At 40.9% G+C, this 26,489-nt stretch overlaps 1 protein-coding gene across 13 annotated transcripts in view; it reads left to right on the top strand.

The window, feature by feature from the left end:
• DOCK10 (dedicator of cytokinesis 10) overlaps positions 1-26,489 on the top strand; it is a 288,822-nt gene that overhangs the window by 86,136 nt on the left and 176,197 nt on the right. Inside the window, exon 1 of one of the 13 annotated variants that reach the window (XM_059928833.1) lies at positions 17,589-17,756. The exons of the other annotated variants lie outside the window; for them this stretch is intronic. Coding sequence (XP_059784816.1) covers positions 17,652-17,756 — 105 coding nt within the window. The 5' untranslated portion in view covers positions 17,589-17,651. Of the gene's footprint in view, positions 1-17,588; positions 17,757-26,489 lie in introns of those variants that run through there. 13 annotated transcript variants of the gene reach the window in all.

Here is a 26,489-nt window from a genome sequence, read left to right as displayed (position 1 = left end):
AACACAGCCAAAAATTAATTAATTAATTAATTAAATTAAAAAAAAAAAAAGATGTTGGTGCATTATTCACACACGGGGAATTCTCAGGAGTGAATTAGCCATCTAATATAGACCTGGATTAACTACAAATGTATTGGCAGTAGAAATCTTTAGGCTTGTTGTTTAATGTAGAGGGATCAAGCAAGGCTTCCTGCAGATTCCTGGTTACAAGTCTTACTAAAAGTCATGTTGGGTTTTTTTAAATTTATTTTGTATTGAAGTATAGTTGAATTAACAGTGTTGTATTAATTACTGCTGTACAGCAAAGTGACTCAGTTATACATATATATACATTCTTTTTCATATTCATTTCCCTTATGGTTTATCACAGGATATTGAATATAGTTCCCTGTGCTATACAGTAGGACCTTGTTGTTTATCCATTCTGTATATACCAGTTTGCATCTGCTATTTCCAAACTCCCAATCCAACCCTCTCCTACCCCTCTCCCCCTTGGCAACCACCAGTCTGTTCTCTATGTCCCTGATTCTATTTCTGCTTCATAGATAGGTTCATTTGTGTCATATTTTAGATTCCACCTATAAGTGATATCATATGGTATTTGTCTTTCTCTTTCTGACTTACTTCACTTAGTATGATAATCTCTAGTTGCATCCATATTGCTGCAAATGACATTTCATTCTAAAAGTCATGATCTTAAATGTGACTTTAAGTCAAAGGTTCCAAACTCAAATGCCTATAGGCCTTGCAGGGAACAAGTGAATCAGGCTAGACAAGGAGACAAAAGGGAGTGGTGGGGAGCAGAGCAAACTAAAGAAACTATGGCCCATCCACGGGGTATGGCCACTGTTCCACTTGGGCAATTTTTTCAATGTCAGAAGGGAGGATTAGTTATAGCACAGGGAACTCTACTCAATATTCTGTGATAATCTATATGAGAAAAGAAGCTGAAAAAGAATGAATATATGTATATGTATAACTGAATCACTTTGCTGTACCCCTGAAACTAACACAACAATGTAAATCAACTATACTCCAATAAAATTTTTTAAAAAATACACACACACACACACACACAAGAAGTGAGGATTAGTATGATTAGATCTTGAATTTTCCAAGAGAAGCAAATAACCAGGGCTTTTTATGTAAAATCTTCCCATTTTTAAATGCTGGCAACTAATTCAAATATTTTAAAACAATGTTGGCAGGAAAACACAATTGTGGGTCCACGTTGAGCCATAGGCTGCCTGATTGTCATTCTCTTATAAATTTGCATCAGTTTTACTTTAATTCAAGGTTCCAACTTCAAGGAGCCAGTGAGAACTACACTGCCTGTAATATGTTACAATATGTTTGGCTGGTCTGAGTGGAAAAAGATTTTGATATTAATGTCCATGTAGGGCTAGAGATTATATTTTGACTTTGAGAAATTGTGCACTCCCAACTCCTAATTCAGAAAGATTTCCACAGATATAATTGAATAATAACAAGTCAGACTATCCTCTCTTGACTGTAAAACAATAAGAGGGGAATGTGGTAATAAATATCTGACACTTAATGTAATTTTCAGCAACATAATGCAGGTGGAAGATGTGGATACTAATGCATCAGATGCAACAAATCCTTTTAAAAATCTGTTTACAAACCAGACTAGAGATACTGCCAACTCTTGAAGGGGAAAGGCGGAGGGCAGGGATGGAGGGAGGATTCAGACGTCCCATATTTTCACCTTAACTGGGTCATGAATTATTTTCCATGCTGACTGCAGTGCTTATTCAGTGCTTACTACACAACCATGAAAATCTGTCCCTGCCTTATCCTGTTAAGCTGAGATTTCACAGAGGTTCAATATACCCAAAGCCACATACCTAAATAGATGTTACCTTTGGTCCAATTTAAGCAAATTGCTTTAAGTATTTATTTAAGTTGTGTGTTTCTCTAACCGATGTGCACAAGTAGCTTGGTTATACTTCTCCTGGGAGAAGTGGGCGTCTGGGCTGGTGCTTACTCTGGGGAAGGAACAGGACCAAAATTGGAAAAGGTACAGAAGTCTTACCCCGAAGCCACCATGCTGTCATCTTTAATGTTTTAGCACCAAGCAACCCAGCATGTGCCCTAATTCAGACTTTCCTGCTTTGTCATGTAAACCCCTGCAATTTCTCTCAACTCTGGAAAAGAAGCCGCTGTCATCTTCTTTTTCTCAAATATTTTAAATTCTGTCTCACCAGGTGGCTCACTACGAATGCTGGTTGCAGAGACCATTTCTCAGACTATGTGACACAGAATAATAAGTGCTGTGTAAGAAAATGCTTTTGTGCAAAAATCGGTGTGGGAAATATTGCCTAGTACACACTCCTTGAGAGATGCACATTGCACATTGGAAATTTAAAGCTCTGAGAGTTCTTCCGTGAAAAGGCCAGTTTAGCTTTGTTCAATCCGTTGTTTCTCAAGTTTATTTGACACTGAATATCTCTTATCTGGAACACTGGCCCACACATCCTGAAGTTCTAGAGCACAGTTTGGGAAGCACGAATATGGACAAGGGGAATGCCATTTAAGGCTTCTGACCTGGGGAATGACGTGGTCAAACCTGGCTTTAAACAGGAAAATGGCTGCAGTGAGAGGGATGATTAAGAGAACATTAGGTTTAGTGATGGGCTGGTTATGCAGATGTGGGATAAGGGAAGTTGAAAAGGAGAATCAGTGGGAAAAGAATCTGGAAAGGAATGGATATATGTATATGTGTAACTGAATCAATTAGCTGTACACCTGAAACTAACACAACATTGTAAATCAACTATACTCCAATAGAAAATAAAAATTACATTAAAAAAAAAGAAAAGGAGAATCAGGTCCCCAATTTTATCACCTACATGGATGATGGTGTTATTAGCGTGATGATAAAGTCATGTGAAATAGTATTTGGAAGGAAAGGTAATGAGCTTTTTGTTGGTTTTAGCACTTAAGAGAATATTTGGGGAAAGAATATTGAGATTTTTCTTTGTTTGATTTTTAGGGCTTTCTAATACAAACGTCTCATTACAGCATGTGCCAAACTATCTCCTCTAAGCTCTGTGAAGGCAAAGAAGTTATTGTACTTTTCTGATTTCCCTAAATACTTAGCACAATATCTGCACCCATTTACAGAGGAAATAAACAAATGGTTGCAAAAATTATATGGTTACACCCAAAAAATGGCTTGAGCTAAATCAAGGGGAATAAAGAGTGAAGGTGGGGCGAGCCCATCAGACTGAGGCAGAACTCACCAGAAGGCCTCATAAACACAGGAAGTAGGAGGCGGGCCCCTGGAGCTGTAACGTGCAGGGTTTGGGGCAGGCTTTGGTATATACCACAGCTTTGTGTCTTTCTTCTCAAGGCTCAAGTTCAGAGAAAAGTGTCTTTTTAATCCAGGTGTGGTCAGAGCACTTGTTGGATGAGCTCTGGAAGATGAGGGGGTAGAGGAGATGTCTGATAGGGAAGTCAAAGACTATCAGTACAATGAGTGGGTATGAGAACAGTGCCAAAATTCTTTTAAATGGTCTGTTTATGACCCATGTCAAGGACAATGTCATCTAGTGAGAAGGCACAGCTATTGACTTCTGAAATGAAATCTAGCTGGAACAGGGAGCGAGGCACAGGTAGCGTTTGGGGGTACACCATCTGGACTTGGCGTGCAGAAAGAGGTGCTCTGACTGCAGATTGCTTTCCTTTCCAATTGGCCGTTGAGGTTAAAATAAAACAGACAAAAAGCTTATTTTCTCAGCCTGGTCATCAGACTATCTGAAAATGGATAATACAAGTTTTGTTTAAACACATAAAAATTTTAGAGATGAAAAAGACTTTAGGTCAAAGAAGTCCGGAGAGGTTACTGCTTTGCCCAAGGTTGCTTAGACCATCAGTGAATGGACTGATTCTTGAATACAGGAGTCCTGACTGCCATCCGATGCTCTTCTCACTGTGAACACAGATGCACTCTGCCTAGAAGAACAAAAGAAATGACTTCTCAACGGCAGTCTCCGCTCAGCTGTTATGGGCACAGAGAGCTAAGAAGGGAACACGAATTCAAAACTGCTTTCGGAAGCCATCACCCTGAATGCCAACCAAAGCAAGAGGGAGGCCAATTTTAAATGCTGCCAAAGATCTTTTGATACAATCTAGGTAACGGATCTCCTTCCCAATCTGTGACATCCTTGCAAATGGGAGCAAAGTCAGATTTAATGTCTCCTTGTCAGTGTACTTTAATACCTTGCTGTGGCCTCAGAAAGTTGTGGAACAAGAGAAGCAGAAGAAAGAGAAAAAGAAAGTGCTATGCCCTTTTCTCTGTTCACAACATCAAATTGGTAATTACAGTGTTGGTGTTTGCCACATGCCAGTAAGGGACCCAGCACGGTTCAGACATAAAGACAACACTGTTCATTGCTCTGGGAATTTACAGTCTCGCTTAGGCAGAAAAGTAACCATGAAAAGATTGAAAAAAATCATATGATATTGGTTAAATCTTGGCTTTCTTTAACTTTCTTGGCATTTGGGTCTTTTGTGTGGGATGAAGGGAGATGACAGAAATAGGATAATTGGAAGCTTTTGTAGCTGTGCACAGTGGGGATTTCAAAATGAAATCACCAGTATTGCAAGACACAGCACAAAGAGGTCAGCTGTGGAAGGATGGAGTGTGCATGGGAGGAGGGGCTTTTTAGCCTAATTATCCACATCCAAGCCAAGGGGGTCTCCTAGCCACTCCCTCCATTTTTGGAAGGTCCTTTCCCTTTTACTGCTGCTTTCAAAGCAGCTAGCGCCCTTCTTGTGCTCCCACCCCACCTCTCCAAGCTCAGTGCGTGAACAGCTGGGACGTCTGCGCCCCCCGCCCAATACACACAGCCCAGCTTAAGACCCCTCCTCACCACAACCAAACTTAGAGCTAACATCTTTTGAACATTTTCTTATATTCCAGGCATTATGCTAAACACTTTGCAAATATTCTTTTATTAAGCCTCACAGCGCTCAGTGAAACAGGTACTATGGTTACCTTCATTTTACAGGTGAAAAGCTCAGATTCAGAGAGGTTGAGTAACTTGTCTGGAGACCCCCAGCAAGTAAGCAGGAAGGCCAGTAATCAAACACAGGCCGACTGACTCCAGCGCAGTGATCTTACCCACCATGGCAAACACCACACTCTCAGCTTTATCCTTCACACCGTTAAAATGTCTATCTTCATCTCCACGTCCTTGGGGCTTTGCCTAGGTGGCCAGCTTGCCTCTTATGATGTATCATGCTAAGTTACTGAAGATTCTAATGGCTTCGGATCTCTTCCAGAAAAGTGATAGCTGCACTTGATTAGGGACACCCCAGAACAGAAACCCAGACTCATAGACTAATTCCGATAGTGGAATTTTGAGGCATATAGAGAATAAGAGAGGGGACTGACTTGAAAGTCAGTAGCCCCGGGGTTCCTCCAAGCAAGGAGGAACGAAAGACCCAGATGCCAAGTGATTCTCAACTTGGCTTTCAGTAGGAGCTAACCCTGATCTGAAGAGAAACTTCCATCATCTGCCCCGAGATCTCTGGGCCTGAAAGCCATCGTCAAAGCAATACTGAGGCAGAATAATTTGCATTAGGATTTGGACCAGAGATTTTCAAGCAGGAGTGATTTTCCCCTCCTTCCCCCACCCTCCAGAGGACATGTGATGATGTCTGAAGACATTGTTGGCTGCCACAGCAGGGGGCCGGGGGGTGTTACTGGCATCGAGTGGGTAGAGGCCAGCCAGGGGTGTTGCTAAACATCTTGCAATGCGGAGGACAACCCCCTACGAGGAGAACGATCTGGCCCAAAATGTCACTAATGCCAAGTTTAAGAAAATCTGTTTAGACAATAATTGAGAGGCCAGTATGACCAGGGTTACAAAAGTCCAAGCAGAGAAATAGCCAATGAAGAAGAAACGAAGTGAAATCGAAGGACAGATGGGGCACGTCTAAGGCCCAGTTTTCAACAGCTAGTTACGCTCCAGGGTTTTCTCCTCCGTCTCCTAAATGTTTAGGGCAATGTAGCTGGTCAGCTAATTCTGCCTCTTTTTGAGTATACCTAAGAGAAAAGGAAATATTTGATTTTACAAATAAGACTTGAGTCTAGTAAAAAAAAACAAAAAACAGTTAGCAGTGGGAGTGATGCCCCATTGGATACTATTATATGATTCTTCTGACTAAGAAAACAATTAAGTGAACCAGCTTCTGAGTCATAGTTTCTCAAAATGTGGTCTGTGTAGCATCTTCAAATGAATCACGTGGATGTTTGTTAGGAAAGCCAGATTCCTGGACCTCCTGTCAGACCAACTGAGGTCCTGGATAAGCCCAGGAATCCACAATTTTAATAACCTTCCCATGTGATTCTTGCATATACTGGAGAATGCCTGCTTTGGGGGTTCTTATAAAGGTGACTTTCGAAGTCCTACTGATCTCGGGTGGCCTAGGCCTGCAGCGAATTGAAGGAGGATTTCGGTTCCCGGCCAGAGATTGAAGTCAGGCCGTGGCAGTGAGAGCGCTGAATCCCAGCCACTAGACCAGGGACCAGTGACAAGGCCCTGGCCCTTCGGCTTTGCAGAAATGAATTCCCACAAAGACAGGAAGCAGTGAAACAAGTAAAGTGTTTACTAGGAGGAAAAAAGAGTGCGTGTGAATGGGCACACACGGGTGGGCTCAGAGAGAGAGAGAGAGTCGTGCCCTCGTGTTAGTTTGAATCGCTTATATGGGGCATTTCTTCCAGGTTTCCGTTGGCCAGTCATCTTGCTTTGCCCGGTTCTGAGTCTGTACTTTGTACATCTCAGGGTCCTAGCATGTGTGTGGGCGCATCTCTTAGCCAAGATGGATTCTAGTGAAGAGACCTATGCGTAGGTTGACATCACCTACTGTGGGGTGCCGCCCCTCCCTTTTTGACCTTCAAGCACCTTTCTGTGCATGTGTGGTCGGGAAGGTCTCCTTGACTTCGAGAATGATGAATATGTGGTCTTTTATCTGTTATCTGGGTAGAGCTCAGCTCCTCTTACTATCCTCCTGCTATTATCTTCCTCTTGGAGTATCTCTCCACAAGGGACAAACTCTAGCTCCTCGGCCTGGGGCCCATCTATGTCCTGTCTTATTACCATTGTCCAGGCCCGGACTCAAGTCTCTGTGCCTGTATGAAGTCCCCCTTGACCTTAACCTCCTGTTCTTTACTCATAGTCTTCACTTGACACTTCATTGCTGCGTTCTTATATTTCTGTAGTCGTTTTGTGTGTACGGTGATCTCCCGCCTGGACTGTGGGTGGGCACTCTGACTTAATCCCCTCCATCACTGATATCCGGCCCCGGACCAGGACTAGGAAATGTCCTCAGAGCCTCTCAGCATTTGTACCCATTCTCATAAACCAGATTCAGTAGATACTAGTGCCCTTTTCAGAGCCATCCAATCTTCATTTTCCTGTTATTTTTCCTTTGTCCACCTGGAGAGGTGCAGAAGAAAGAGCAAGAAGTCAATTTGGCCTTTAATTGGGGACCTTGATGAGCTACCGCGCATCCAAAGGTCAAGAATGTACTCTAGTGTGCACAGCTAAATAAAGAGGATCCAACAATTAATCCTCTGTAAAACACAAAGAAGCTCTTGATTGAAAAGCCAAGACCCATCCATTACTCTGCAATTTCTACAATGCAAGGCATTAAACACTTAAATCAAAGTATTACATTAGCTTTTTTAAGGCCTCCTTAGAGAGGCCTTAAAAAAGTTATAAATGCATTATGACACCATTAAACAAATGGTTTGTGGGGCTTACAGGTTGCAGAAATTGCAGCTAGACTATCAGTCAGCTCCACTAGGAAGCAGTCCTTGGTCTGAGTGGTTGGTCGCTTGCATGTTCAGCGTTTGGCATGTACGTGGCAATCTATTTCCTCGTCAAAATTGCTTAGGTAAGAATGCCTCATCGCCCTCCCTTTGTAAAGACGCATCATCTGCAGTTCAAACAAAACAAAACAAAACAAAACAAAACCAGAAAGACTACCACAAGACTAAAACATATGTAATACTGATGTTATATAAATTAACCAGTGTTTCCATTGGAGCTTCACAGATTTGAAAGACCTTGGCTCTTCCATAAAACACATGATTTTCAAGATAATTATTAAACATTGGGTGACATATTGAAAGCAAGGTAATAGCAATTGGAAAGACTAGAGGAGGACAATTTGGGGTACTTGTTTTATTTTAAAAGAAATAACTCAGGTCTGTAGTTAACTTTGCCAGCAGTGGGAGGCTGGCATGGGATCCAGCCAGCCAGCAGAGAGACGCATGTGTCTCCGGGGGGAAGTTACTGTCGGGCAGTAGTCCTTAGCAGATCAAAGATAATAGCATTGATTTGGACCCTCAACTCCCATTTGTGTGCTTTCACCTGATCATTTGTGAGACAAATCGTCTCCCTCGACCCAGAATGCCTTTCAGTCTTCGTTAAAAGACAGAGGAAAAACAGTCCAGGGAAAATAAGTTGCTTGGTGGTTGATTATGTTTTTAATGGAAAAAGAACACTATATTCTAGGTGTAGAATTAGCTGCATGACTTTTTAAAGAACATTAACAATCCAGGCTGTATTATTCGTGTGAGACATAAGCTTAAAAAATCATATATTAGCTTTTGTATGTTTGTTGTTGTTATTGTCATGTTTTTCTGCTCTGGCTCTGAGTTTGATGGCATGGGGGGGTGAGTTAAAATGTGGTCTCCAGAAGCATGAATTCTTGCTTCTTAGGGATTTCCCATTTTGCACCAGATCAAGCTAAAGCTGACTTCCTGAGGGTGGTTGGATGCCTTTACCATAAAGCAGAAAAAACTTCACCATAGATGATAAGTGCCTATATACCCATCAGGAAACTGAGAAAAAGGGTAAAATTAAACTCACTTTTCCTCATTTCCTAAATATTGTATCAAGATGCTTACTGGTAAGATACATGAGTATATACAGGCTATAATATTTTTCCTAGTGGAAGGCTGTGACCAGTGATAAAGTCCATGATTCAAAAGAAAAAACTAAAACCCCTTCACTGATTGCTATTAGATTCTAAGATAGGCTCACTGAACTGTAAGCAATGAGTTCTTTACCCCCCTTGTCCCCATGAAATCCTGGTTAAGTGGGAATTCTTACCTCCTGAGACCTACTTAACTTCAATAATATAAACAAATATTATTACAACTTAATACATGTTTGAAGGGCCATGAAAGGAATACTCTAAATTATTTTAATGCAATAAAGATCGTTTATGCTACACACGTGTACACACACACAACAAACATGTCACACACTCAGCACACACCATGCACGCACACACACAACTGCAGTCTGTTTCTATTTTTGGCATGTCTACATTCTCCCTCAGTGCAATTCATGTTGCAGGGCTCTCTTTATTTTCCGTGAAATTTCTAAATATTTCGTACTAAAACTAATGCGATTTGCATTAGAGTTTAGCAGACACACAAAAAAACTGCTGAATTCCACAGACACTGCCCACTGAAAGCTCTACACTTAGAAATATGAGGTTTTGTCGTGTTCAGTGAAACTCCCCTGAGCTATCTAAGCCTCTCTCATGGGTAACTCAGAGCCATTCAGCCTTGACCTTTGTAGCCAGAAGTAATGAGCTTCAGTGCTACGAGCTACAGAAGCACTTCTGCGTGGGGCCGGGCTCAGGAGAGACCACAGTGAGGGAGGAAGTAGCTACTGGTGCTTTACTTCCTCTAAACAAAGTAGACAGTGGTGAGCAGGACCTAGAGAAGCACTGAGGACCAGCCTTGTTTCATCCTATGAGAGAGAGGCTGTAAAGCACACAGACCCTCAGGCAAAGGGAAAATCTATTGGAAATGGAAGAGAAAAATGAAATGAGTTATCTAAACGGTCTCTAACAAGGAAGTATAAATGCTGAAAAGCTCCACAGGTAAAATAAATTGGAATAAAGATAAGATGGGATGAGAAGCTAGTAAAGAAAGCAGGTGGAAATGAACAGAAAGTACTTTACCAGCTGCTCGAATTAGGTTTTGTGGATTCAAGTATGATGTTGTGTGTGGCTGTCTAAGTCTTAACCACCAGGGTTTCAGTTACTCTGCATCCCTAACGGTACTTTCTCGGTAATGTTGATTAAGCAGGTTCAGATGCATTTTCAACGAAACAAAAATCTCTGTCCTCTGGTTTCTTAGATTCCACGAGGACGTCATTTGCTGTTTGTACAGCCTATTCAAATACAGTGCAAACATAAACATTTTAGAGATGACCTCAGAGCTTGTTGCCTTTAGCTTATTGCCTTTGTTTTCTGTGTTTATGTATTTGATTACTTCACCAATACCCATCATCTAAATGTGCCTCTGGTTCTGCCCTCCCTCCCCACAACTACGATTTTCTTTCTCACCTTTATTTCACTGCCAACTTTTTCCAGGAAGTGACCTATAAGCCAAATGTCTATTTCCTCTCACTCGTTTCTTGGCTCCACTGAAACCTGCATCCCACCTCACTGTTCAGCAGAAATTCAAAGGCCAAGTACTGTCCTGCCTACACCTTCTTCTCAGTGCATTCTTGATGTTAACATTGTCTTCAAAAGATAGGTGTAAAAAGCAAGCTGTGGTCCAGAATAAGACTGTGCGAGAGACAGTTTTCTAAAGATACTTCTCCCCCTCAACAAGACTCTCTGATGCTTCAGTGAAACACTCATCTTAGTACTGCTGTGGAGGCACTTTGTGGATGTAAATTAAGGTTACTTATCAGCTGGCCTTAAAATATAGAAATTATCCTAGATCGTCTGGGTGGAGCCAATCGAATCACATGAGGCCTTAAGAGCCGACACTTTTCTCCAGCTAGAGTAGAAAGACGCAGAGAAGAGATATTTAGGAGAAAAGGAAAAGTCAGAGAGATTTCAGAAGGGTTCAACCCATTGTTGCTGGCTTAGAAAGGGGACATGGGCCAGAGAATGCAGGCGGCCTCTAGAAGCTGACAATGACCCCTGGCTGACAGACAGCAGGAAACTGGGACCTCAGTCCTGCAACTGCAAGGAATTGAATTCTGCCAACAACCTGAATGAGCCTGGAACCAGGGTCTCCTCTGGAGCCTCCAGAAAGGGACACCACCCTGCTGACACTTGGATTTCAGCCTTGGGAGGCTCCAAGTGGAGAATCAGCTGAGCTGTATCATACCCAGATTTCTGACCCACAAAAACTATGAGATAACAAGTGGGTGTTGATTTAAGCCAATAAATGTGTGGTAATCTGTTACAGCAGCAATAGAAAACTAATACAGACTATTAGAACTTTTCCTCAAATTTCTGATATCTTAGCATTCAAATTCCTATTTCTTCTAAAACATGGTGAAGACTTACCATCTTAATTAAATTCCAAATACCCAGACTCTTATCTACTGAAAACTGCAAACTTAGTTTCTCTTTCTGGACACCATGGAGCCAGACTTTGAATACACATATAAGAATTTGTGCATCTGTGTATTTTGTTAGGTACATGCATATACATGAATACGTACCTAGCTAGACCTGGTAAATACCAATCATAGTCAATAAATAATACTTTACATATATGTATATATAGGAATCTTAGCAATTATATATACACATGTGTATTTTTTTCCTCAATGCTGAGTAATAACATATATTATTTCATGACAGTCTTGTAAGCTGTATACTAATTGCTCCATTGTAAATATAAGAAATAGGAAGACAGGGGTCCAGTAACTTGCTGGAGGTTATCTAGTAGATGGCTGAAGAGGATTCAAATATAGATCTGTCTTGATCCAAGACTACAAGGTCCTTAGTTTTCATCTTGCTTATCTCTCATGCTGGATCTTTTTGGACATCCTCGGGTCCTACCTCCATCTCTGCCCAGATGCCGTGTGTCACCCTCCTTAAACTCCCCCCGCCCCCCGTGCATCTGGACACCACACTGCCCTGATAGTTTCCCCCCAGTATCTCTATGCCTTCTCAGTTTCCTAAGTTGCCTTCTATTTATCATATATAAAAGAATTTCAGGATTGTGTTCTCAATTTTATGCTACTCTGTTCTCCAAAAATTCAGTTTACTTTCAGATTTTGAATTTTAACTCTTTCGATGACTGTCACCTGGATATCTCCAGTCCTGACTTTTTCCTGAGTTCCAGGCACACGTATAACAGTGGTGCTGAAAATGCCCATTTTTCTATCTTCTTGACATGTCTAAATCAGCATTAGTGGAAAAGAAGTCCTCTCTTCTTGCCACCCTTTTTCCCTCAGACATATTATCCATCTCCTTGATGGCCAGACTCAGAAACCTGCTGGCATCTTTGGACCTCTCTTCTGGCTAAGAGCATGAGCTCTGGAGCTGGACGGCCTGGGTTTAAATCCCAGCTGTGCTACTTACTTGCTTTGGAACCTTGGACCAATTGCTTAACTTCTCAAGACCCAAGTATCTTCCTCTGTAAAACTAAGTGGTGATAACAGTAATAGTAATACCTACCTCACAGGGTTGTTGCATGGTTTAAATAAGGCACTATAAATATTTAGATCAGCACCCAGCACCTAGTACTTGCTTGATAAATTTCAACTATCATTCATTTTCCATTTAATTGCCAGATCTTCATCTGTGAAGTCTATGGTTATAATTCTGATGCCAAGTTTTCTGCCCTCCACCACTCTATGTTAAAATCTGGGTTAATGCAGACTACTACCCTGGATCATATTCCCCAAAATCTAGCCTACATGTAATTATCAAATGAATCTTCCAAAGGCACTATTTTAATCATAATTGAAAAATCCATAGGACAAAGTGAGAGAGTGGCATAGACATATATACACTACCAAACGTAAAATAGATAGCTAGTGGGAAGCAGCTGCATAGCACAGGGAGATCAGCTCGGTGCTTTGTGACCACCTAGAGGGGTGGGATAGGGAGGGTGGGAGGGAGGGAGCTGCAAGAGGGAAGAGATATGGGGACATATGTGTATGTATAACCAATTCACTTTGTTATAAAGCAGAAGCTAACACACCATTGTAAAGCAATTATACTCCAATAAAGATGTTTAAAAAAAAAAAATCCTTCAGTGGTTTCCCATGGCTTTCGGGATACCATGGAAACTTTCATCATCTTGGCATTCAAAGCCTTCCATGAACTGGTCCTGGCTTCTATTTTCAATTGTTTCTGCCTCTACTCTCCTACTCAGCCCTTGGCTATAGACAAGCTGGACTTCCTACTTTTTCTTAAATATTCTTTCTTGGCCTGCCTCTTAGTTTCTGTGATAACGAATAGTTATGGTAACTATACCAGGCAATGTGTTGAAATTTTAAAGTATCATCTCATTTATACTCACAAAAACTCTGTGAGGTATCCACTATGCTCTCCCTATTTTACAGATGAGAAAACTGAGGCCTGGAGAGGGTAGGTATTGGTTGAGGATATACAGTTAGGAAGCGTGGACCCAGGAGCTGCCTCTAAGCAGATTCCAGATCCCATGGTTTTAACCATTGTATCTTATGCCTTCTCTATGCTACATTCCTCTTTCCTAGAGTATCCTTTACCCTTCTCCCATCTATTTGGCTCAAACCTATTCAAAGTCTCCCTTAGGTCCTGTCTTTATTATAAAAGCTTTCCCAGTCTCCTTTACATTTTAGTGAACTCCTCTGTCAGGTACAAGCTTCTCAAGGCTAGGAAGAGTATTACATATTTCTCGCGAAGCACAGCAATGCCTTGAGTATAGTAATTAATTCTGATCATTGATTGGTACCGGATTTCTTTACTAATGAACTTGACAGTGATTCCTTGTGGTTGAGCCAGCTAATCTCTGATTTCTCTTTATTGCCCATTCTTGCCCAGTGCCCTAGTTAGGTTCTTTGATTGTCAACAAGTGTCCGAACTTAAGCAGAAAAGGAATTTTTTGGAATGGCGTGGGGTATCACAGAATGCTGGAGAAACAGACTTGGTCTGAAATCAAGGAGGGCGAAGCTCAGTAGAAGCTCAACTGTGCCATCCCATGGAACACTGAACTCCATGCTACCGGATTTTCTCCTCCTTTGCAGTCACCACAGGTTATGTCTTTCTGACATCCCCGTATACTGCCCGGCAATGCCTCCTTTTGCCAATATTAAAGGTAGCTGCAATCAACAGCTTAGCAAGGAGAGAAATGAGTCATTCTCACATTGCAGAAGTCGGGAAGTGGGAGGGACTCGAGGATAAAGAACTGTGGCGCCTAAAGAGGAATAGAGGAGAGACGAGATGCAACTGTTAGAAAGAGAGGAAGTCACTTACGAGTTGCTCAAGATTATTAAATGCTTCCTTATAAGACAACATTCCTATCTTCTAAAACTATGAGCTAGGGATTTAGGGTAACATGAATAAGCGGGTCCCCAGATGGACCTCAGAGATTGGTGACCCCCAACCATGCACACACATTTTCTGAGTCCTTACATTTTCCTGGTGAGTGAGTCCAGTTTTGTTAGATTCTCAAATAGGTCCATGATCCAAAAGGGTTGTGAAATACGACTTTCAGCTATTAAAATAGAAACATAATCTTACATACTCGGGAAATCAGGTGACACAAAAAGGCAGACTCTCATCATATAAGGAAGAAAGTTAAATCTGAAAATTCTGCATGTGCTATAATGTACCTGCTCATCCAACAGATGCCAAAGAGTTACTCAGAGTGTGAACGTTGATAAGAGCGAAAGACAGACAGTGGAATTTCTATATATCCCATGACCATGGATCAAAAGAGCTTCTGCTCTGTGGAGTCTTTGGATGCCTACTTAAACCAATTACAGAATAACAATATAGTTTACTTCCTCAGTTGTTATTTTTGTAGCATCTTGCTATTTTGCTCATAGTTTTTGAAAGAAGTTTCCTCGGTCTCCATACTTTGGCAAGGTCTCCATACTTCGGCAAGGAATAAGTGATATCTCTTTTTTTTTTTTTAATTAATTAATTTATTTTTGGCTGTGTTGGGTCTTCGTTTCTGTGTGAGGGCTTTCTCTAGTTGCAGCAAGCAGGAGCCACTCTTCATCGTGGTGCGCGGGCCTCTCACTGTCGCGGCCTCTCTTGTTGCGGAGCACAGGCTCCGGACGCACAGGCTCAGTAGTTGTGGCTCACGGGCCCAGTTGCTCCGCGGCATGTGGGATCTTCCCAGACCAGGGCTCGAACCCGTGTCCCCTGCATTGGCAGGCAGATTCTCAACCACTGCGCCACCAGGGAAGCCCAGCGGTATCTCTTTTTGCCTGTCTTGCACAAATCTCTGCATGAGAAGGTAGAGGTACACAAGAGGCTAGAGTCTGGGCGATACATATGTGCATCAACTAAATCTGGTCTTTATTGGGGAAATACTATTGGGATATGGCCTATGTCAGGATAAAGCAACCATGATAAAGGGGAAGGCTTATTACAGATTAAATAATAATCAATAATGAGGCTTATTAAATAAGCAAATGGCATCTATTAGTGCCTTGTCTTTGGAACTAGCTGGTTGAGTGGGAGCTCCCCTGAGGGTAGCCGCCTTCATTACAGAATCAGAACTATGTTTGCAGAAGTGGCTTCTCAGGGTGAGATACGAACTTCTTATCCCATCTTGTCTAGGACCCCCTCCTCCCCTACCACACACAAAGGCAAGGGGGGAGCATCCAAAGCCATCAGAGGAGGCTTTCTGAGGAAGAGACATTTCAAGTAAAGATGGAAGGAAGCTGAGGAAAAGCCACATGGATATGTGGGACCATTCGCTCCTGGGGGGCAAGCTGGCATCATCGGTGGCAGACATCGGGGCCTGCACCATTAACCGCGTTGAGCTCTAGAAAGAGAAGGCAAGGCTCTGGAGCAAAAGCCCCCCACAAAACCCCCGACTCATTGTGTTTACTCATTGTTCCCCTCCTCTGGTCGCTCTCCCCGTTCCCATCTGTACCCTGAGTCCTGCTTCCAGCTAAAACACACATGCAATAGCAGCCTTGTTATTTTTCTTTCTTAAAGTTCAAAACTCCCAGAATACTGAGAGCCTTTTGCACAGAAATTGCTCACCTGGTTAAGCTTCCTGCTTGCGTCCACACTGCACATCACACTGCCCTCTGTGCAAAGATGCCCCAACAAGTGTCTGTGGAACTGACTCCCTGACAGTTACTCCCTTCAAAATGCCCCTTGCTCAGGACTCATCTCCTGGGAAAGCTGGTAGGAGCTTGTGTCTCGGTGGTTGTGAAGATCAGTCCTTGATGGAAATATTCCTTCAACCATCTTTCAAACCCCAGAGTGCTTCCTATACAATCAATGGTTCCTTTAGCACCTGCATCACACCGATGGACACCTCCGTTGAGGGGGTCCACCCTGCAGATGAAGAAACAAACTCTTGAAGAAACTGAAAGAATGTCTCCCACAACAATCGTTTTTCTTGAAGAAACTGAATGAATGTTTCCCACAACAATCGTTTTTTAGAACAATCGTTTTTTAGAATCGTTTTTTAGAATCATTTTTTAGCTGGGTTTTTTAGAACCCAGCTTTCTAATGTTTAATCTAATCAATTATTTCCTAGTCCTGTGGCCTCCAAATATTTATCTCATTCACTTCGTAGAAAAAAGTTGGCTGCACTCCCATCCTCTGTGTGTATTTATAAATTATATAGTCCTTACCAATAGCTAATATTTCAAAACACAATATACATAGGGGATAAGGTTCATTGTTAAGCACAATATATATGTCCTTCATTTATTCTTTTATTAAACAAGTATATATATATACTGAGAATCTTCTGGAAGCCAGGCGTGGTTTTGATCACTGAAGACACAGTGAATGAAGCAAAAAAATTCCCACACTCTTGTGGCATAGAATCTAGTGGCGAATGACGGTCCGTAAGTAAAATAAGGAAAATGTATAGTAGCGTCACATGCTAGTAAGTGCCATGGGGAAAAATAAAACAGGAAGGAGCACTGGGGTGGGTTTGAGGGGAGAGGTGCACTTTTAAATTGCCCCAGAGAAAGGGAGTAAAGATCTAAAGATTAGGGAATTAACTATTTGACTATTTGTAACCATTTGACATAGAGAATGAAGATGTCAATGTGTTATGTTAAATATTAGTAAAGCACAGTTTCTCTATTTTGATGACTAATATAAATAGAATTCTAATATTTTCCCCTTGTGGCTAAGTGATCCTCTCGGGCACCTCCCTGGAAAGACCGTTAATGTAATCTACGCATACATGACCAAACGATTATTACAGTTCATCTTTGGGATCTAGCCGCAGTGATAAAATTTGGATGGCTGTTTTACACTGACAGACATGGCAGCCTACCATAAATTAGCTCTTTGATTCAGTCTTGACTTGGTTCCAAGGGTGAGTTTACATCCTATGGTTTATTTAGCTGTGAGCAATTCTCTTAAACATCCAAAGTCATTTTGTGTTTTTCATCTTGCTTTAAAGCAGGTGATTAGGGAGAATACATGCACAAAAGCACTTCTGAACAGCTGGTAGTTACTCACTCACAGGAAGCAGTAACTTGTCGGTTTTCTTTTCCTTTCTGTTCAGTTATGTTAATGTAGCATGAGCATTTCCCTTTTTACCAGAGAAGAAAAATTTGTTCGGCCTGGTGAAGCTTCAGAAGGAAGAGGCTTAAAGAAATTGATATTTTTAAATACCTTGCCACTCAAATAACAACAATACAATGAGCTTCCGAGGAAAGGTTTTTAAACGGGATCCCAGTGAATTTTGGAAGAAGAGACGAACAATGAGGAGAAAAAATCAAGAAGAAATCCACAGATTTAGTTCTGTAGGTATCTGAATGTTGTTTGCTTTCCATCTTTTCTTCAATACTTTAAAAAAAAAAAAAAAAGATTAGTTCTGGAGTGGTATGCTAACCTAGGCTATGGGCAAGGTCTTAGATGGAACAGAATATTCAACCCAGTTCATAAATATCCTTTTTTACTTACATCATTATTTTTTAATTACTTCCATCATTAGTTTAAAACATATTGGAAGAGGTTGGAAGTAGCTAAAACATTACTGACTTATTTGGAATATTGGAATTACTTCCATCATTATTTTAAAACATGTTGATACAGGATTTAAATAGTTAAAATACTACTAGAATATTCTCTTTTTTAAAGAAAAGCCTACCATTGCCTCAATTAAGACCCCAATTGATGACTTGTATACAGTTGTGTTTTTTTTCCTTTTGTTTTGTTTTAATTTATTTATTTATTTTTGGCTGTGTTGGGTCTTCGTTGTGGTGCATGGACTTCTCATTGCAGTGGCTTCTTTTGTTGTGGAGCACGGGCTGTAGGTGCATGGGCTTCAGGAGTTGTGGCACGCAGGCTCAGTAGTTGTGGCTCGCGGGCTCTAGAGCACAGGCTCAGCAGTTGTGGCACACGGGCTTAGTTGCTCGGCAGCATGTGGGATCTTCCCGGACTAGGTCTCGAACCCGTGTCCCCTGCATTGGTAGGCAGATTCTTAACCCCTGGGCCACCAGGGAAGTCCCTACAGTTGTGTTTTTAAAAGAGTATTACTGCTCTATTTTTATCATGTACCACTCATGATTTGTTTTAAAGTTCTTAGAAAGAGCAACCCAAAATACGAAAGGAAATGTAAATAAGTATTTAATTAAATGAGCCAAGGAAGAGAGGAAAAATTGGTAAGTTTTAAAGGTAAAAAGATTTGGTTTTGTCTATTGTTAAAAAATGTTTTTGCTTTAGTATTCTTAAACAAAATGAGAAATCTGGAAAAGTGTACTTATTACAGAATTCTAGATTTCTATCTGTTAGAACTATGGGTAGCTGAGTATCAGGGTGGATGGCTAGAGCTTCAGTGATTCACATGTAATGTGGCCCACTTTATATGATAAATGGCTACAACAACATGACCGGGTAGCTCTTTTTACAGGAATGTTTATTTTACCAGGTGGTTCAAGTTTTGCTCGCTTTTCTTCAAGGCAGGGGTTCTTCAGCTCAGCATACTGTCATTTTGGGTTGGAGAGTTCTTTGTTGTTTGGGGCTGCCTGTGCATTGTACAATATTTAGTGACATCCTGGGCCTTAACCACTAGATGCTGGTGGAAAGCTCTGCCCCATTTTGACAAGCAAAAATGTCTCCAAGCATTGCCAAATGTCACCTTGGGCAGGGAGGGTGATCTTCCAGGTGGAGAACCACTGCTCTAGGGGTAAATAATCTTTTTGTTTATATAAACACCTTTAATCTAGAAACAGAACAGCTTAAAAAATATATATACATTTGATAATATAGTGATTGTTTATGAATAGTCATTGAATAAATATGAATAATCAGATTAATGAATAGTCACTCAGTCTTTGATAGGCCAAAATCAGGCACGGAATACTCTGTCTCAAGTAATAGTGGTTGTCTTTATACTTACAATCTGTCTGGTGGTAATTTAGTGGGAGTAGAATTTACTGGAGGTCTGGTTCATAGGATTGATGCCTTGCTATTTCTACCACAGGATCTTAGTAGTACACGTCTCCCACTGGGAAACATGGGTAATTGACCCCCTTGACCTTGTTCCCATGGGATGTGCCCGGGTCTTTCCACTCGATGTTTCATAATGGGAATATGCAGAGTTCGGAACCTAACCTCTTGGTCCCCACTGGCCCCAAAGGATGCTCAGTTGTGACTTCTCTACCAGCCCCATAAAAGCCTCATAGGTTGTTTACCATCAACCTGTTAAAGAGGATAAGTGTTTGAAAACTTGTTTGGTTTGAGATTATGTTAACCTTCAGACCAGTCCAAAAAATGTTAATTTCCTAGCTGCCTTTCTCTCAGTGGAATTTAGAAGTTCCAAGGGTTATGTCACCATAAGGTTTACTTCTTTTTGTGTCCACTAAAAGAGATAACACACAGGAGAAGAACGTGTCTATCTTACAGAGACCACACACAGGATTTGGCATTAGGACAGTCCCTGGTGTGTCTCCATATAATGAAGCTAATCACTCCATGAATTATCTTAATTGCATTTGAAGGTGTTGCTACTGAGAACTATGGGGAAAGCAGCCAGTAAGGATGGAGTGTTTTCCCACAGCATTCAGTAGCTGTGCATTCACATTTAATTAAGATCATTCATACAGTGATTCGCTTTCTTCTGTAGAAGGCGCTGGGACTCCCTGCTGCTGTTGCCTGCTTTTGGTCCTCCTAAGATAGGCATATCTTCTTTCACAGGTTGTCTCTTCTGTTGAGTAGGGAATTGCTCAATCCATCCTTAGGTATTATCCTGGGCTTTCATTTTAGAAAAAAAAAAAGAGACTCCAAGAAAGTGAAGCATGTAATTAGAGGACTAGGGGGTAATTCTGACTCTCTCACCCACCGTCCATGTGACCTTGGGCAGGTTACTTAAATCGCTCTGAGCCTCAGCTGCCCCTTCCGTAAAATGCTCCTAACAATACCTGCCCTGTCTTAAGATTGTTTACTGGAATTCATTTTGATCATGTGGATTCTGAACATGATTTGAACATTGTAAAAATTTATGAGTTGCAAGTGTTATGGAGTATTAATAAAACCAAGTAAAATGTCTCCATTTCCAAGGGCAGAGGAAGGGGGGTATAATTGTGGAGTGAGATTGTCTTTTCAGTGACTGCAACGTTGAAGCCACTGGGCTATAGGTGACTCCTTCCTCCCGGGACCCTTTTTCAATGACAGAGCCACTCAGTAGACAAAATTCTGAATTGCATCAAGCTGAGTGCTCACGGGGGTCCCAGATCACTCTGTGTGTCAGTGAGGTTTGCCTTAGAAATGCCATTTCCCACCCTGGCTCCCACTGAAGCCCAGCTTAGCTGAAGCCCATCCAAAACCAGATTGGACTTTCCACAGCACATTCATCTAAGCTTTTCAAAAGCTAAACCAACATCTCGAGACCTGCTTCTGAGATGACTGGATAGGTGATAAGGAAGAAGCAATTCAAGTGTCAAAATGCCCAACAAATGAAGATAAGGCTTACAGTTAGGTCAGAGAATAAAACAATGATTTCTTTTGAATTTTTGAATTTTTGAATTTTTGGATATACTTATATATTGTGGTGAAAGGAGAAATAATGATCGCTGGAAATAATTATCACAGATTGTGTTTTTATAATGATTGTGGGGATTCTGAATTCAACAAACCATTTCTTGCTCTAAGACAAATTTAGAAATGGTTTAGTATCATAGTAGTCTAGAATACTTAACCGGAAGTCTGTGACTTCCTAAGTGGTATACAACCCAAACTTTATACTCTCATGACCCAGACTGACAATTTTGTTTATTTGGTTTTCTTCAAATGCCGTTTGAAGCTGTTTGTTTAACCCTGTTGGAAATTTTTATTGTTTTGGAAGCTTCCCTTATTAATCCAGTTTTCAGGTGTCTTGTCTAAGAAATCCCTTTCTGTGTTTTAATCCACTTATCACAGACAACATACAATACGAGACAATGCAACTGCATTATAAGAAAAGTTTGAGGAAAATGGAACTTACTTGTTAGATCATCAAGTAGAACTACTTCCCTTAATTTTCGAAGTGTGTATGGTGTTCTGTAGTTGAAGGTTTTCTCTTTAACTGTCTTTCTATTTTTATTTTTATTTTTTTATCCAATCGTTCAGTATGATCTCTGGTGCATAGGGCGGAGGTTAATAAAAAGACAGTTTCCTTCCTAAGTTACATATCCTAATTTAGAAAGATTAAATATACTATTGAATTGAGTTATGATATCAGTCATCTGTACCATCAGAAAAACATGCAAAATTTATTTAAGTAAATGTGAGTTGTTATTTTTAAGTTGTTACTGGCCTGTGGATAATTAATCTGCAGGATTTCAAAGTGTTTAGAAGACATTGGCTACAAATGAAAATCCCTCCTCCTCTTTAGTCATAGCCTGTTAGCACTTTAATAGAAAATTGAAAATTGTAGAAAACTATAGATGGAGGATGTAATCTGAAATATTTGTATCTCCTACATATGTCGTTTTATTAAATGTCTTGTGCTGTTGTCTTTCAAGTCTGTTTTTTTATCTTTACTCTTCCACGTTAATGTGGACAGCTTCTCCCTGGTCATCTGTGCTTCCTTACTTACTGATACTGTTTTATACAAACATTCACAGTTACCTACTTAGGCTACTTTACAATGAACCAGTTAGCTGAAAGGAAGCACAGGATGGGGTCCCAGGAACCAGGATGATGGTTCCAGGAAACGATGAGATGAGACGGAATCAGGGTTGGAATACAACGTAAAGCAGGGATGAATGCTATAAATGGACAAGGTGGAAGGAAGTAAAGAAACAGGAGTCAACAGGGGATCTGAATTCACTCCAGACCACAGAAATGGAGAAGTGTAAGTTGAAACTGGATCTGAGGACTCTGCCTGTGGCTGAAGCGATAGGGAACAGCTAGCTCAGATGCTGCGTAGCTGCAGAGAAGACGCTTTCAAAATGGATTTAGGATTAGTACCTGCAATTGAACCAAGAATGACCTTACTTTCCTCGAGACTGAGTGCTAGGAGAGGGGGCAGAGTTAAATCCAGAGAGAGACAAGGTGGAGAAGAACTGCCAAGCCAAACTGGGCAGAGCTTAGCTCCATGACGATGTTTTTACAACTATCTGAGCAGGAGGTGGACCATTTGTCAGAGGGGGGCGGGGAGGGGGCACAGTGGACAGAAAGTAACACCATGATCCCCCCATCTTTTATTTCCCAGATGACAGCAGTACAAAAGTTTCTTAATGCAGAGAGTCCCTCAATTGGTGGCAGTTTCCACTGTGGTTTTTGACACAAACCTTATCTAGCATTCTCAGTTGGAAGACTTCAGTTTTCCACCTGTCTTCTCTTTCGTATGTGTCTCCTTTACTCCTCATACAAAACACTTCATTTCTGACACCTCTGGTCACCCAGTGTGTGGAGGTTTTTCCCCACACCAAGAAATTCTGTGTGACACCAGCTGGGTGTCCTTAATTTAACTCGGTTCTAACACCGCCTACCTGGAGGTCACGTCAGATCTCACAGGTTAAGCTCAATCCTACGAGGCTACCCCCGATCCCATGTCAGATGCCAAACACAAGTCTAGGTTATCACCTGTGCTTCTGACCCACCGGCTATAGATTGGAGGTTCCAGCCACCCCCTCCTTGGACTTCAGTTGCCAGGTGCAAGTCCAAGTTGTTATCTGTACTTCTGGTCCACTGGCTATAAGTCACAGGTTCCCATGATCCCCTCTCCGGTTCGACTAATTTGCTAAAGCAGCTCACAGAACTCAGAGAAACATTTTACTTACTAGATCACTGGTTTACTATAGAAGGATATAACTCAGGAACAGCCAGATGGAAGGGGTGCACAGGGCAAGGTATGGGGAAAGGCACCAGTGTCCCCCAGTCTCCAGGTGTTCACCAACCCAGAAGCTCTCCAAACACCATCCTTTTGGGTTTTTATAAAGACTTCATTACACAGGCATCGTTGATTAAGTCATTGGCTCTTAAAACACTGATTCAACCTCAAACCCCACTTGATCTCCCCAGAGGTCAGGGAGGTGGGACGGAAAGGTCCAACTCTCTAATCACATTGTTGGTTCTCATGGAAACCAACCTCCCACCCCCAACCCTGTCCAAAAGTCATCTCATTAACATAACAAAAAATACCTTCATCATGCTCTTAGGAAATTCCAAGGGTTTTAGGAGCTCAGTGTCATAAAGGCGGATGAAGACCAAATTTATATTTCTTATTATAAATCATAATATCACACATTCATTATATATGATTCATTATATATGATTCCTTAATATACCTTTTCATCTCCTTTTCTTCATCTTCCTTACCATTTTATAAATGTTTCTTAGTCCTCTGTCCCTACCACTTCCTCCCCTGAGGTGCCCAGTGACCTCCCACCAGCCCCCAGCCTTCTAATTTCCCTCACTGCGGAAACTGACAAAGGGAGCAGGAACAGTACCCAAACTACAGCTCTATTGTAGAATCTTCCCAATAGGAAAAAAAAAAAAAAAGCGCATTTCTGATTCTTATTCCTGCAAAGCTATGTATGACCTTTGCTGGTAGAGTGTAGTGGAGGGGACCAAAGGCTTTATGCTGAGCTGGATTGAAATATCAGTTCTTCCATCAAGTTGCTGAGCAGGTCCTCAGATTCCAAGTTTCTGCATTTGTAAAATAAAGCAATGATGACCTCTTCTAGGCTTGGTATGAACATTCAATGAGAGAAAGTGTTAAATACTTATTATAGGCCTTGCCATTTGATCATGATAATAGTAGTAGGAAAATAAAAGCTATCATTAGCATATATGGGGTAAATGATAAAAAATGGTAGTGTCTAAAGTTACTATTAGTATTAAATTGTTTGGTGTGACTATGTTATTTCTACAAGTAAAAATATATGAATTGGTTTTAATACAACAAATATAGCAAATATTTTCTCTTAAGATGAAAATGACAGAATGAAGGAAGGTGATACAGGGCCAACAATGGCTTAGAGACACCTGGTCGGTCATCTCTAACACAACTTCCAATGCAACCTGGCACCTCCTATAGAGACAAAATTATAGTTTGTGACAACATCAGCACTGAAAGAAAATGTGGACATAAACTTATTTTTTGGCCCCAGTTGCTCTGGTGACATCAGAGAGGGATGATTAGAATGGATTATGCTTAGTGGAAAATTAGAGATGAAGGCTGCACTGAGTTTATCACCTTGGAAAACCAAGAAGGTATTTGTCCCCCATTCTCAGGATGCATGATATCTGATGTATTTTTTATAGAGTAGGATGACGTTGGAATTCATTAGTAACACATGAGTTTACTAAACCTACATCCTGTACTTCAAGGAGTCATTGGCTACAGGAGAGGTTCTCCTTTAAGGTGATTCAAATCCAAACAAAGATAAGTTGAGTAAATAACAGTCCCTTATTGTAGATGCTGCTCCTTGTATTATATCATTTTAGATTATTTTAGATGCAAGCAGAAGAAACCTTCCCTGGTAAACAAACATATCCAGAGAAGGGAACAGAAGGAAGAATGGAGAGACAGGCTGGGCAAAGAACAAGAATGGACTTAGAGCAGCTCGGGGCAGTGCGAAACAGGGATGGTCTTGGTGTTTGGAACTAATGGACGGTCATGTGGGATTTTGGCATCTCTCCTTCAAGATTCAGAGTCCTGGAGGGAAGTGTTGAATGGGCTGGGGTCACATGCCCTTGATCACAGAAAAACAGGACTTTTTAAATTATCAGACCCACCAACACTGCTCTTTACAGGGAAAGAGAAAGAAGTAAGCCCTCAGAAGGAAATTAACATGCTTGTACTAAAAGAAAGCAGGATGGATGTTGCTTAGGTCAAAAAACAACAAATGACCACTATGCATATTCAGTTTCAAGTAGCCAAAGGTTAAGAAAGGAAATAAAAGAATGAGCTGACCAATCATTATGGGAAGATTTATTGGACATATATAATTCATGTTGTTGTTGACAGGACTATTTACATTCATGTATTTGTGACATGTATGTGTTTATGTACACACACACATACACACATATCTCTCACATTTGACTCATTTGTGTGCCTGTTAAAGTACTAAAATAGTATCAGAGTTTAAGCTGGTGGCAGCTTTCATCACAGACTTTATATAAATTAATCTAAAAATCCTGGCAGCTGGCTCAAAGGCATTAATTTCCCTGGTGTCCGGCAGACTTGTAACTGGGTTGTGATGTATTTTTAATGATATTTATTACCTTTCAAGTGTTGCTAGAAAACTAAATGAGACATGTAATTTAATTTGATTTAGATCTTCTTTCCTACTTCTTTACAAGTACCAGTGTTACGCAAAGAAGCAGGCACTTTTCTTTTTTCATTTGCTGAGCAAAAATGAGTGAATTTTGACATGCTCCTAAGAGATATATGTTGTTAAATTGCCTTAAAAAAGAAAATAAAACTGAAAAGATTTAAATTCAGTTTGAAACTATACCTTATTACATCCTATAAGTCTCTTCAGGTCCTTGATTTTCCTAATGAAATTAAGGGTTAATAAAATAGAATATCCTGATTTTTCTAACTATAATGTTTGTGTTGAATATGCTGACTAATAATCCTTCATATTTGCAAACAACTTTGTAATTTACCAAGTTTAACCTGCTTTATATCACTGAAATGGACTAAGACATTTAAAGAGTTACATTTGGCTGATTTCTTCTGAGATCTATGTCCGTTTTTGTTACCAAGGGAACTGTTTCCAAATTCAGCTTAATCTGAGTTTGCCCAGCTGTACAGCTCTTAACTTTGACTTAGCTGGTGTTTTTCCATTCTCATGAAACTGTGTGGTTGAAGACAGAGAGAAGGTTAAAGGGTCAGCATAAGATGGCTTATTCCTTACTTAATTATTTCCTTTTTGGTAAGAAAAGTTCGTCTTGCTTTCTGAAGCTCAAACATTTGAGAAGTTGTCCAGTGGAACTCCCTTTGATGAAAGGCTGAATTAAATCTGTCACACGACCACAGGCTGACAGCTGTGGCCGTGGATCCAGCTGTGTGGGGTCTTCACAAATTTCTTGTTTGT

This window comes from Balaenoptera ricei, chromosome 7 (genome assembly GCF_028023285.1).
Source record: "Balaenoptera ricei isolate mBalRic1 chromosome 7, mBalRic1.hap2, whole genome shotgun sequence".
Lineage (NCBI taxonomy): Eukaryota > Metazoa > Chordata > Mammalia > Artiodactyla > Balaenopteridae > Balaenoptera > Balaenoptera ricei.
Note: the sequence above shows the minus strand (reverse complement) of the source record. Positions and strands in the feature narration are given on the sequence as shown.